The sequence below is a fragment of the Mandrillus leucophaeus genome, unplaced genomic scaffold (genome assembly GCF_000951045.1).
Source record: "Mandrillus leucophaeus isolate KB7577 unplaced genomic scaffold, Mleu.le_1.0 Scaffold153, whole genome shotgun sequence".
Lineage (NCBI taxonomy): Eukaryota > Metazoa > Chordata > Mammalia > Primates > Cercopithecidae > Mandrillus > Mandrillus leucophaeus.
In genome coordinates this window covers 2089211-2103324 of record NW_012101510.1, presented here as the reverse complement: position 1 = coordinate 2103324, position 14114 = coordinate 2089211, and the positions used below count along the sequence as shown (strand labels likewise).

Below are 14114 nucleotides of genomic sequence, written 5' to 3'. Positions count from 1 at the left end.
CATTTACTTGCCTTCCTCTAGCAGGGCATGATGGACACTCTTTGACGCTTTGACCTTTCCTGTGGGTTAGGGCTTCACTACAAACCCAGCCATGCCTTTGGGAGGCCTGTGAAATGTGCAGGGCTGCCGTCCGAGGCCCCATCCTAGTGCACTTTGCATGGTCTCACGTCTGCTGTTAGGGCTTCACTTACTCTGTTAGTGTCTTTCGGTCCTCCTGTTTCTTGTGGCCCTTTCCTGACTTCATATCTGTACCCACCAAGATTGTTAATATTTACCCAAAATAAGTTAGTAAGAAGCCCTGAGGGGCTCTCTGCTTGTGTCTTCGTTTGTGGACTTAAACATCATTTCTGATTGCTTAGAGGCCCCTTTTGCTTTCTCCATGGCTTTTGGCTTCATTCTGGAAAATTACCACTGTATGTTTCATGCCTTTCAACCCATAGGGACAAATCTGCCAGGGTCCTATTTGACAGGGTGGCCTAAAGTGGCTCTTGCCAGCCCAGGGAGGACCTCCTATATCTCCTGCTCAGATAGGCTTTGGGGCTGCTCTGTGACACGTGCATCTCTGTCCAGCACACTTCCAAGGCCAGGCTGGAACACACTGACCTTGAGGACTGCTGTGCAGGAGAAACTAAGAATGTATTTCCCTAAAGGCAGGCAGTGGTTCCTGCCCACTGCTGCTCTGAGAGTGGAGTGGAGCCCCAGGCTGCCCCGCTCCTCAGACCTATGCCTCTTTTTCCAATTCTCTTTCCTACTCATAACTGCAGCCTCGCCTTTCCCACCTGCTTCTCACAAAATAAAGCATACTTCTTGCCATCTGCCTTGACCCCAACACCCCACTGCCTGAGTTGGGAGGAAGGTTTTAGAGAATCCTAGAGAGAAGGGTGCCTTCTTGAGGGCAGAACGAACCCCTCTGGTTCATCTCAGTGCCCCCATGGATCACTGCGAGAGAGTGAATGCCAGTTACCTCATGGTTACCAGAATCAGGCACAAGCAGAGACTCAGAAAGGAAAATGCCTCCTTGGCTCAGTAAAACCTATGGTTGCTCAGAGGCCCTGAGGGTGCCAACCTCCAGAGTCTTCCTTGGCAAGCCCACAGGAACCCGGGGCCTCCTAAGGTGCAGCCAGCAGCGAGGCAAGGAACGATTCTGGCTGGCTGCGAGCTGCCTGGCATGGGATTCCCAGCTTTGGCCTCCTAGGTTAAGTTACATGGTACCTCTGATCCTCCGCTTCCTCATCTCTAAAATGGGATGGTTCCCACCTTACAGGGTTATTTCAAGGACCAAATGAGGGAACAGTAAAGGTAACACGTGTTGTTTGTCATCTGAGGCACTCTCAGCTGATGTGGCTGCTTGGAGGAAAGCTGTGAGGGAGGGATGGCCCTGTGGCCTCAAGGTGGGTAAGGAGACTGGGGCTCCAGAGAAGGCTGATCACAGTTCCTGTGCTCCTTCTGGCACTGACTGACAATTTGTACCTAGATCAATGTCTTCATCTTTCTAAACCACTTAACTCTAAAACATGGGATATTAAGGTCCACTTAAGGAGAAGTAATTAGTTGTGAGAACTGGATAACATTCCATATGTTATGGAAGGATCTCTCATAGTGCCTGGAATATAGTCGCATTCAGTCAGTGTTCCAGTTATGGACCTTTCTTTACAGCTGTGATTTGTCCAGGTAAAGCCCAATTGCTTGGACCCAGCCCTGTGGGATGGCTGCGGAAGTTAACCAGTGGTTGGATTAGTCTGAGCAAATGAGAATAACTGAGGTAGTCAGAAATGTTCCCTGTTGCTGGTGACATCGTTTTGAGGAGGCATTCCCCAGTTAGCAGACTGTGGCACTGGGGGCTGGTGGCATGGAAAGGGCCAGGTAATCCTATGGGTTACTTTACAGAGTGCTGGGAAGTTCAGAGAGCTCCTCCCAGTTAGTACCTCCGAATTCCAAGAGGCTACACACCTGTCCTATGGGAGGATAAGAGGCCATCCTCTTCCTTGTGTGTACAGCAGCCTTCTGAATAGTAATCATGTAATCACGTAATCATGGTCATCAGTTATTGAGCACCTCCCCTATACAGGATGCTTTGCTAGGTGCATTATTTTATGTATGTATGTATGTATGTATGTATGTATGTTTTTGAGACAGAGTTTTGTTCTGTTTCCTGAGCTGGAGTGCAATGGCACGATCTCGGCTCACTGCAACCTCTGCCTCCCAGGTTCAAGCGATTCTCCTGCCTCAACCTCCCAAGTAGCTGGGATTACAGGCACGTGCCACCAAGCCTGGGTAGTTTTTGTATTTGTAGTAGAGGCAGGGCTTCGCCATGGTGACCAGGCTGGTCTTGAACTCCTGACCTCAGGTGATCTGCCCACCTCGGCCTCTGAAAGTGCTGGGATTACAGGCATGAGCCACTACGCCTGGCTTATGCTTTGAATGTATTCTTGCTAATCTTTCCAACTGTCTTGCAAAGGAGAGCTCATCATCTCTGCTTTACAGATGAGGATGCTGAGGCTCAGAAAGATATGTCCTGGGCCATTCAGGGAGAAAGTGGCAGAGCTGAGATTCGAGCCCTCACTGACCATCTGGCCATAACCAGTATGCTGGCTTTTCTGAGCAGCTAAAGCCTGTGTCACTTGTTTTCCCAGATAAGGGAGAAGCAGGCAGGGTCTGAATCAAACATGGACATTAAAGTCACCTGGCAGCTGAGGTTCATAAACCATTTGTCAAGAGTGGAAAATCCTTTGTCATTGCCAATTTTGGTTGCAGAAGCAGGGTTGAGTGGGGGATGTGTGTGTGCATTTGCTTTCTCACATATAAGGGCCAGTAACTCACGAAGCAATTCAAGCTGTCATAGCAGCCTCCTCTTGTGACAGAGCCCATGTCCCATTGGCTAATGCCTCATACCCAGAGGCCCAGAGAGAGGAGTTAAAATGCTAATTTTCAGGGACCGCTCAGTCATTTTGATCCCATTAAAACACTAGCATCCTTCTCATGCAAAACTGGTGCCTCAATTACCAACTAATTGCCTGATTATTGTGCAGGGACAGGAGACTTCAGTCAGTAAGGGGCTGCTGTCATCCCTGGAGAATGGAGTGTGGGAATGCGTGTGCCATGCAGGTTTGGCTCTGGAGGAGACGTGTCAGAAAGCTGATCTAGGAGCAAGACAGAGCGGGTGGTGGAAACTCAGCTGTGCTCCTCAGTTCCCAGTGTCTTCTCCAGCTCCCACTGGGGTGACCCCTCTCCTTCCCTCCCCACATCAGGTGCTGGAGACATGTGTGAAGAACTGTGGCCACCGCTTCCACATCCTTGTGGCCAACCGAGATTTCATCGACAGTGTTCTGGTCAAAATTATCTCTCCCAAGAACAACCCTCCCACCATTGTACAGGACAAAGTGCTTGCTCTGATCCAGGTAGGTTGGACCCCTTGCCCAATTTGTTGGGACAGAGTAAGATGAAGTCTCTTATTTATGAGTCCTCATGCTCTCCCACCATTTGGAGGAAAAAAAATGGGGGCTTCTACATTTAAATATTTGGTGCAAAATACTTAAAAAAAAATAATCATCCCACTGGAATGAAATTCTAATTGATGGCTCTCCAGCCAGTTGACAGAGCCTTCCTGAAGCTTTCTGGGTGCCATCCCTCTGCTGCCCACAAAGTCAGGTAGGGTGGCCTCAACAGGCCTCTGAGAAAACGTGGAGTAGGAGGAAACATGTTGGAGCTACATGCGGGTTTGGTGAGGTCACAGGGCAGGGGCCAACTCTGGTTCAGGCAGAGCAAGGTGGGGGACTGGGGATGGTTTTAAGGGATGTTTCACTGAGGAGATGACATTTCTGTTGGACCCTGAAGAATGATGGGGAGTTTGGTGGAAAAGTCAGTGTGAGAGACATCACAGGCAGGGAGAATAGCATGTGCAAAGGCCCAGATGCATCAAAGAGAGCAGTTGGCATATTTGGGTTGTATTTGTTATCACTTGCTCTGTTACGAAATTACCTCAAAACGTAGCTTCAAACAGAAAATGTTCATTATCTCTTAGTTTCTGTGGGCCAGGAATTCAGGAGCAGCTGGCTGGGCAATTCTGGCTTGGAGTCTATCTTGAGGTTGCATTGTCTGAAGGCTCGACTATAGCTGGAGGTTCCACTTCCACCATGGTGCACCCACACGGCTGTTGGCAGGAAGCCTCAGTTCCTTGATGACTATTGTCAAGAGACCTGAGTTTATCACCATGTGGACATCAAGATTTGGTCTTGATGACCTAGCCTTGGAAGTCACTTACCATCTTTTCTGTTATGTTCTGTTTGTTAGAAGGGAGTCACCAGGCCTAGCCTAAGAGTAGGGGAAATAAACTCCATCTCTTGAAGAAAGGAGGATCAAGGAATTTGTGGATACGTTGTAAAGACCACTATGTGGGGAAGGCGGTGTAATGAAGAATGTTGGGGGCAGGGCTTGGGGCGGGGGAGCAGGCAGGAGATGGGGCCAGAAGGATGCCCAGAGGCCGGTGGCCATCATGCTGAGGAGCCGTGCTTGGTCCTGTAGGCAGTGGGAAGCCATCGAAGGGCTCTGTGCTGGGGTGTATGCAGACCTGGGTTTTAGACAGAGCACGTGGTGACAGGGCAGAAGGCACGTAAGTCAACAGGCAAGACAAGGGCCTGCGGGAGCCAAGAGGAGAGACCATCCCAGGACTGGGCATGGAGCTCCAGCAAGGCCACAGGGAGGCAGCCAGGCAGAGGCAGCGGAGAATTCAGGAAGTGGAGTGCCGGGGCAGTCCGGGCTCTCAGATGGGTCAGGTGTGCAGCTGGAGAGGAGCCTCTGTCCATTCCCTGTGCTCACTTCCCTCTGCCTGAAACGTCCTTCCCCAGCTTTCAGAGCAGTGACTCCTCCTCATTCACATGGGAGGCCTCCCACTGGTTTTAAGCACACACCCTCTCTGTCTCACATCATCCCTTTTTGTGGTCTTCAAGACTGGCTTTGCTAACATTTCTTTTGTCTGCCTCACTCTTCTTTCCCTAAGAACCCAGGGACATCATGTCCCCAGGGTCTAGAGCAGTGTATTGTGTAGAGCGGGTGTTCAGTATTTCTTTATAATGAATGAGTGAATGTAGTTAATTCTGAGGAGCTCTGGGAGGCCTTCCCATGTTTCCCCTAGGGTTGTCCCTCGCCCCCATTCTGCCCACCCAACATCTTTCTCTCTCTCTCTCTCTGACACACACACACACACACACACACACGCGCGCGCACGCATGTGCACGTGCACACGTGCATGTACTTTACCTTCCCCATATACCCCACCCTACCACAGCCCTTCGTTCTGGGGCTGCACTCCCCTACCTCAACACCTCCAGGAATTCATGTTAGGAAAACAAATTGTGGCTTCTCACAAAGCACGTCCTGTCCTTTCTGACCCCGAAGCCTGTCTGGGCCTCGGGGTGGCCGGCCCACCCCATGGCAAGCACAGCTATCACAAGGGGTGTGGACTACACTGCCCCTGCTGACTGTGTAGGGACCACGGCTGAGGGCAGACACAGCCTTCTTCACTGACTGTGGCCCACGCCTCTACCCCAAGGATGCCTGTCCTCGCACACCCTGCCCTCACCTCCAAGCTTTCCATTCAGGATCACCCCTCCACACATTCCAGCTCCTCCCAGCTTTCACCCACCCCTGCTGCTAACCTCAGACAGGTGTGGTAATTTATGTGGGCATTTACTACCTTATCTGTAAAATGGAACTTGGGGTTCTTGCCTGTCTGCTCTCAACCCTAAGCCCATGAGATCAGCCCATGGTGTGACGTGACCAGCACCATGTTCTGAGGCCTCCCCCTGCTGGCCTGGCAGTAGCAGTGTGTGCTGGCCACGGGGACCTGAGCAGAATGGGGCCTTGAGATGCCTTGCAAGCTTCTGCCTGACTGGACACAGTTTCCTGATCCAGCTGTGAAAAGCATGGGCTTCAGATAAGGGTGCTACTCCTAGATGGGGGTTATGACCCAGCTGGAGAGTGTTCTTCCTCTCTGGATTTGCAGTGTTCCTGAAGAGCTCTCGCCTTTGGTAACGGCTGCCCAGCAGAGGACAGCAGGCAGCATTCAGCTGTAGGTGGCTTGGCTTCTGTAACAAGGGGAACCAATAGAATAAACAGAATCCCTAGCCCTTTCTTTTTTTTTTTTTTTAACTTTTAATTGAATTATATATACAGGAAATCACACATAAAAGTGTGTACAACTTGATAAATTTTCACAAACTGAACATGTAACCAGCCCCTGCATCTGGAAACAGAATATGAACATACCCAAAACCTCCCACCTTCCGGATGACCACTTGCCTGAGCTCTCACAGCATAGACGAGTCTTCTCTGTTCCTGAACTTTGTCCAGAGTGCTCTGTTGCCTCTGCTGTGTTTGTGGGTGTCACACGCATTATTCCCTGTGATTCTAAGTCTTTTATTCCCGTTGCTGTACCAAGTCCTATTGTGTGAACACGCTGCAGTTTCTTTACTCCTCCCACTGTTAATGGGGACTTGGTGTTTGCAGTGTAGGGCTACTGTGAAAAACGCTGCTATGAGCATCTAGCACTTGACTTTTGTTGAGCATATATATTCCTTTTTAATGGGAATATATTAAGTTGAATATGTGAAAGTGCCATCTTTGTTGGTCAAAAATGGCCAAATATTAGCAATTTCACATGTATCCACCTCATACTGAGGTATGAGGTTGCTGGGTGGTGGGGAATGGCCTCCATGAGGCTCTTGGGTGTCCTCGGTCACCAGCACTCAAGAATGTTAGTTGCTTCACATCCTCACCCATATACCCTGTTTTCAATCTTCTTCATTAGAGCGTGGAGTAGTATTGCATTGGGTCAACCTTTTTTTAGCCCCTTTGAGAAAGAAAGTACTTTTGTTTGCATGTTGAATATACTTTAGAAAATCTTAAGGCTCCCCCAGAGACTCTGACAATTCCCCCAGGAGAGAAAGTGCTGCTCCCACCATGAGACAAAAATGGGGTTGGAGGTGACAGGTCACTGGCTGCCTTGCCAGCCTGTGAATAGGTAGCAGCTCTCATATCAATGCGGCTAGGCTTAGAGGAGGTTCAGCTAAGCGTGGGGTGCCAGAGCAGTAACAGACTCCTCTGCCCCATCGTGGTGTCAGGATGCTTCTTGGTGCTCTTCAGAGAAGTGGGGCAGGGTCAGTCCTGGCCCTACCCTCAGGGAGCCAGCAGTTTAACTGGAAAAACGAAGGTTTGCAGATGACAGAGGGCAAGGGCCCAGTCAGGAAGGACTTAAACTGGCTTTTGACTGTTTGTGGGTTGGGGGTGGAGTGGGATACAGCCTTAACCTTTCCATTCTGGAAAAGTAGATTGAATGTGTTAGCACTTGAAAAGCTTTCAAGGTAAAGGGGCCACACAGACGTGCCTCCCTAACACCTTCTGCCTATGAGGCATGGTTGGGGGTCCTGGCAGAGGTAGAACCCATGGCTCTGATTACCAGCTGCTGGCCAAAGCCCACTGCCCCTTTGGTTGCCCTGGGGATGGTGGAAGCAGAGCCGCAGCCAGATTGAGGGGAAGGGGGAGGTTGGGCTCCACACTAGCTTTTCCAAAGTCTCCCTGTGCCTATAGGGAAATGGGTGATAGAGCTCATCCGTGCACATCTGCCTGCCCCCAGCCCACCTTCTGATTCCCTTTCAGAGTGCCATTCGCAGGCATGGTCAGCCTACCCAGTGGCACGTTTACCATCAGTAGCACCCTGGCCAACTGCAAAGAGAATCCAACTGATGCCTACCCCTCCTTCCCCCACTGCACTCCTTCCCTTCCCGTATGGGGGCTTTCTGTCTTCTGGCTGCCCTGCAGCCATCCGTAGCCACCCAGTCCCCCTCAACCCACCAAAAGCCAGACCCAGCAGCATGGTTCTGGGACCTTTTACCAACAGGTGCGAGGGCTCAGTCGGCTTACCCTCACCACAGGGTCTGCCTGTCTGGATGGAGCTGGTCTTCCTGGGAGGATGGGAGGAGAGACACATTGAGAGTGGTGCAGCCTGGTTAGTAGCTTGCTGACACTCACTCCTACCCCGGGGGTACCAAAGACTTCGCTTCTGGCAGCTTTCAGCTTCACCCCGACGTTTTCACCTCATGCCTTGGCTGGTGTTTTGGCTTGTGTTCCTTTTTGTTTGCTCACATTAAGCCCCGTTTGTTGAGAAGACAAAAAGGATGCCCCCACTCTATGCCTTCCCTAAGCCTTTCCCTTGAAATTGTTTTCAGGAGCAGAAATGGAGTCATCCTGGCAGAGTCACCTCAGTGTGGTCATGCCTCCCCGGCCCCCCTCCCCATGCCCCAGCAATAGTCTAAAAATACTTTCTTTCCACTGAAGAAAGTGAGCTGACTGAGGTGGGGATGGGAGTGGGGACAGGAGAAGCTGGAGGTGTGTGTTCTTTGAAGACATCAGAGCCTGGTAGCTGGGCTCTGGCCAGATTCTGTGTGGACAGCAGCTCCCTGGGGACCCTGTCACTGGGAATAGGAAGTCTGGTCTTGGGGCGTAAGCAGGAGCTGACAGAAGCTCTCTTCTATCCAAAGGCATCCCAGAGCCTATAGTTTAAATCAGCCATGGTTTATTGGTCTGAAATTTGATGATTCAAAGCTTTGTCAAAACTTTAAGGGATACAGAAATGAATAGGATATGGTTTATGTTTGTGTCTGGTTTTAGTCTGGGGTTTTGTATACAGTCCAAAGGAATGAAGGAGATCTGAATTGATCTCTTTCCTTTTTTCTCCTCATTAGACCTTCCTCTGGGTCTTGCAAGCCCCTAATCTTGTAGCCACAGGCAGGAAAAGAAGGCTTCCAGTGAGCTGGCCACTTGGCCATTAACCAGCTAGCTCCTGTGACAGGCCCTCAGAGTGTGCCCACACCACTGCATCACTTTGCTTTCTGAAAAGGCAGCTTTAGGGGAGGGTAGCCTGCCCCACCCTCTCTGCTGCTCCCAGGCTTCAGGTTAAGGACTCCAAGAGTGGCCAGACCTCCTGAGGCTTGCCGCATCTCCCCTAGGGAATATCCTCAGCTGGGTCAGCCTTCCAGCACCCCTCCTTTGTCACTGTCGCTTCAGTCTGTTGACAGCCTAAGTGGCCATCTTTCCTCTGTTCTCTGAAGTAGTAAAATAAGGATGCTTAGTAACTGTGAGAACTGAATTCAGTTTAACCTGACAAATGTTGACTGACTGCCTTCTCTGGACAAGGGTGAGAGAGACTCGGTGTCTGCCTTCAACAGGTATCTGGGCCTGGTGCAGTTGGCTCATGTCTGTAACCCCAGTACTTTGGGAGGCCGAGGCGGGTGAATCTCTTGAGTCCAGGAGTTCAAGACCAGCCTAGGCCACATGATGAAACCCCATTTCTACAAAAACTACAAAAATTAGCCAGGCATGGTGGCACATGCTTGTAGTTCCAGCTACTCTGGAGGCTAAAGTGGGAAGATTGCTTGAGCCTGGAGGCAGAGGTTGCAGTGAACCAAGATGGCACCACCATTGTACTCCAACCTGGGGGACAGAGCAAGACCCTGTCTTGCTCTGACCCATACCCAATTATTGAGGCATGTCCCAAGAAGATGCTAGGGACACACGGCATCTCTGGATGTCTCCCATCTCTACGTTTTCACATATGAATGGGAGATACCCAGAGATGAAAGACACCCAGAGCTGCATTTCTTCAGAGATGCCCCCGCACCCTGTTTTTTCCTCCATTGGCATCAGAATCCTATTCAATAATCTGCTCTGTTAGCAGCCATCTCATCCAGTCTGCACGGAGGTCCCAGATAGGGGTTGGAATTGTGGCAGGTGGGAAGCGGGTACATTAGCCAAGACTACTTGGTCGCAAACAACAGATGTCAACTCCAGCTTGCCTAGGCAAAGAGAAGAGTTTGTCATGACAGGGCAGGGTCTCCCAGAAGTCCAGGTCACCCAGCCCTGGGAAGGGACAAAAAAGATCAGGAAGGCCTTCCAAATCCTCTCTTGTACGTCTGCACCTCTGAGCGCTCTAGCTGCTCCTTCTGGAGAACATAGGCAGTCTCTGCTTCCAGTCCTGTGCTGGCACATGGCCCTGGAGTTACAGAGGACAGTTCTGCCTACCCAGTGAGAACAACCCAGCTCCTAGTGCTGCTGAGTTCCTGGAAGGAGGAGCATCTGACTGGCCCAACTTCGGTATGCATTTCCCTCCCACTGCAGCCTGTCTCTGTGAACATGGGAGCAGAGTGCCTTAGAAAGTGGACCCCAAGAAGTATCCTCCAGCTGGAGAGAAGAGCCATAGTTCTTTCATCTTTATTCCTGTTATCTCAGATTTGGCTTGGGTAGAGAGCTGGATGAATTGAAAGGAGTCCCTGGAGCTGTCGGTGTTCCATGTAGAGGCATGAAGTGGTGCCAGGAAAAACTGCCATGTGTTTTTTCCCCAGCCTCCCACAGTGGGCTGTGAAACTGGTTTTTAGACCCGAAAGTCAACACCCTAAACTAAAATGCTAGGGCATTTTGAGGTTGGAGTCACAGGACTTAGCTGGATTTTGAACCAGGTGACGGCAGCCATGGCAGCTGGTGGGGGCGGGGCCAGAGGCACTCCCTGTGGGCAACCTACTTTCCAGCTGGACCTTCCAGGCAGAACAGTGCTCTGTGAGGCACCTTCTTTGGCCCTTCTCAGAATCCAGAAGGAGTGTTGACCAAGAGGGGCTGTCCTGATCCAGTATCTTTAAATCCCTGAGCATGCAAATTCAATAAGTGCATCAGGGAAAGCCAGGCTGACAGTACTGTTCCTGGTAAGTGAGATGCATCAGTCATAACTAAGGAGGCTTTTTGGAAACTGACCTTTTAACTTCAAATGGGTCTGTTGGTTAGAGATAGAGTTTCTGTAGCTGCCTCAGGATTGGTTGTACCACATTGCTGGAGTGAGGGAAGCAGTTAAATGCTGTGACAATGACGGACTTGGCAATGGAGTCATGGGCACAAGAGGCTCTGCCTCCTCCTCTGGGTACGTATGGTGAATGGGACAGCATGGGAAGGGCCATTTCTGGGGAGCCCTTTGGATATTCTTTTTTTGATACAGTCTGAGACTTCCAAAAAACATAATTTTTTTTTTTTTTTTTTTTTTTTTGAGACTGAGTCTCACTCTGTCGCCCAGGCTAGAGTGCAGTGGTGCCATCTCGGCTCACTGCAAGCTCCGCCTCCCAGGTTCATGCCATTCTCCTGCCTCAGTCTCCTGAGTAGCTGGGACTACAGGCGCCCACCACCACGCCCAGCTAATTTTTTTGTATTTTTAGTAGAGATGGAGTTTCACTGTGTTAGCCAGGATAGTCTTGATCTCCTGACCTCGTGATTCATCTGCCTTGGCCTCTCAAAGTGCTGGGATTACAGGCATGAGCCCCTGTGCCCGGCCCAGAATTTTTTTTTAATTTTTAAATTTCATGAGTCGACAGAAATGATAATCTACTTGAATTTTTGCTGTTTCCTCTCTGTGGTATATTTTCACTGAAGGGAATCTAGTGATCATGTTTTCATTGGATTTTTCGATTTGGGCACATGTGTGCTGATATTTTTGGCAGCGGACATCATGGAAGAAGCTTGGATCTGGGAAAAGGACCCCTGGGGGTGAACTCCCCAGTCTGGCCTGGGTCTGGCTCCCAATGGGCTCTTCTTCCCTTGAACCACAGTCATCTCACCTACCAGCAGCAGCGCTATACAGAGCTAGGCTAGACAAGCTCGGCATTAGTTGTCTCTGATCTGAGGAAACCTGTAGTTAGCCTTTATTTCATGTCACCCATCAATTTCTCCTTTCCTTTCTGCTCAATTTGTTGCGGGTTCCCAGCTCCACCAGTAGAAGCTCTCAGGGCAGAGGTGCTGCTGCACAGAGGGCAGGCACCCTACTGAGCTGACAAGGCTGCACCTTCCACTCCCTGCAGCTAAACAGCCCCAGCAATTGATTTCCTTGCCATTAGGGAAATGCCTGCTTTTTAGGATGCACCACAACGCATAGGTGTTATTTCTCTGTCTCTTCTCCAAGGAAATACATGCTAAATTAAGTTTTGTGTTTTTTGTTCACACTCAGCAGCACCACTGAAAGCCAGGGTTTCACCAGCTGTGTCGTGGCAGCAGTTGCGGAAGGAAGGAACAGAATGGGTTTAGCCAGTGCAGTTTGCATGTGCATGTAGGACAGCACTGGTGTCAGGGAGAGGACCTAGGCCACTTTGGATTTTCAGGTACCACAGCAGCTCTTGACAAATGCTTCCTAACAGGGCTTCTGTTCTCCCAGGCATGGGCTGATGCCTTTCGAAGCAGTCCTGATCTCACCGGCGTTGTGCACATATATGAGGAGCTGAAGAGGAAAGGGGTTGAATTTCCCATGGCAGACTTGGACGCTCTGTCTCCCATACACACACCACAGCGGGTAAGTTTCCAGCTGGCACTTTCTAGAAAGACCTACTGCAGAACGGGTGAGCCAAGCTGCTGCAGCCACCCTTCTGCTGCTGCCTTTGAATTATTCAGCTTGTCATCATGCTTTCTTAAAGCTTGGGGGCATTCCTTTTTAATAACAAGGGGCATGCAGGAGTGAGACAGCTGGTTGACTGGTGATTAAGTGGCAGCAGTGTCTGTGGAAGAGTATAATAGAGGGATCAGTTCAGGGTTTTCATGGAAATGGCTACTCGGGCGGAGCCATCCTGTGAGGGTCATTAGCACTTGCTTTTCAGAGGCCCCTAGAATCTGGTGTGGGAATCCTGTTGTCCCTCAGAGCACCATAGCACCTCAGAGCATACAGCGGTCTTGATGTCACTCTTGGGGCAAAAATTAGCTTTCTGGTTTTTCAAGTATACAAAGTCAAATGGATCTAAAATTTATTTTGAGCTGTGAGCATTCAGCATCAATCCAGATCTGATTCTGGATTCAATCCTTGATTCCATCAGCCTTGGGATCAAAGCTCTGGGAAGGTCCCTTTAGGGGCATCCCACCAAAGCTTTTGCAGTGCCAACAGTAACTCGAGCACCATGGAGGGGGCAGCGTGGCACTTCAGGGTTAAAAGCATGTAGGTTATGCCACTCATGGTTTCGCAAGGAAGCTAGTCCCTCTACTGGCTGGGAATCAGCTCCACTCCTAGCCTGGGGGAGAGCCAGGAAAGCACCAGGGTCTGGGAGAGGCACCTCATCCCAGTACATGTCACTTTGCCTGCCCCCGTTGCCCATCTCTGAGAAGGACAGCACACCTGTGCATGTCTCTCATAGGAACACGACTTAATGTGCAAGTGGTCATCTGAGATACCCAAAGGGTAAGCATGAGGGATGGCCTTTTCTTTTTTTTTTTTTTTTTTTTTTGAGTCAGAGTCTCGCTCTCCCGCCCAGGCTGGAGTGCAGTGGCGCGATCTTGGCTCACTGCACACTCCACCTCCCAGGTTCACGCCATTCTCCTACCTCAGCCTCCCGAGTAGCTGGGACTACAGGTGCCCGCCACCACGCCCGGCTAATTTTTTGTATTTTTAGTAGAGACGGGGTTTCATCGTGTTAGCCGGGATGGTCTCGATCTCCTGACCTCATGATCCGCCCGCCTTGGCTTCCCAAAGTGCTGGGATTACAGGCATGAGCCACCGCGCCCGGCCCAAGGGATTGCCCTTTCTAGAGCTTGCTCTCATCATGATCCCTCCAGACCGTGCGCTATGCTTTGTGAAATCAACATAATCTGTTTCACTCTTCTAATAATGACAGAGAGCAGTGTTGTTGTTCCTATAGTTACAAAAAACATTTGGTAAATTACATAATTACTATTTATATTAGTCTACTTGTAAAGGCCAAAAAAGTAATTCTTATGGTACAAAGTAAAGATTTGTGATTGGCAAAACTTAATAACCGCCCTCCCTCCACTTGGATCCCAAGGTGGTCTTAATAATAGGAACCATGACCAGAGGGCTCACAGAGCACTCTCGGTGCTGCCTTTTGGAGTTGCTTTCATTGTCTGCCACACACTCCTTGAGAGGTAAGTAGAGGGAGGAGCCATTGGCAGCCCCACTTCCCAGATGGAGAGCCTGGGCTCAGTGGGGTTCTGTGAGCCTCACCCGGGCAGCAGTGGAGCAGGGCCTTAAGCCTTCCGTGGGCAGCTTTGGGGAAATGCCGCATGGGGTGGGGTAGGTACCAGGCCCAGCT

The 14114-nt window shown here is 50.3% G+C and overlaps 1 protein-coding gene across 6 annotated transcripts in view; it reads left to right on the top strand.

Annotated features, from left to right (window-relative positions):
• TOM1L2 (target of myb1-like 2 (chicken)) overlaps window positions 1-14114 on the top strand; it is a 158616-nt gene that overhangs the window by 101993 nt on the left and 42509 nt on the right. For 2 of the 6 annotated variants that reach the window (XM_011975268.1, XM_011975267.1), the window contains exons 4-5: window positions 3249-3398; window positions 12239-12373. The exons of 1 other annotated variant lie outside the window; for it this stretch is intronic. In XM_011975268.1, the coding sequence (XP_011830658.1) occupies window positions 3249-3398; window positions 12239-12373 (285 nt within the window). The remainder of the gene's footprint in view (window positions 1-3248; window positions 3399-12238; window positions 12374-14114) is intronic. 3 more of the 6 variants (XM_011975271.1, XM_011975269.1, XM_011975270.1) reach the window with 2 other exon arrangements.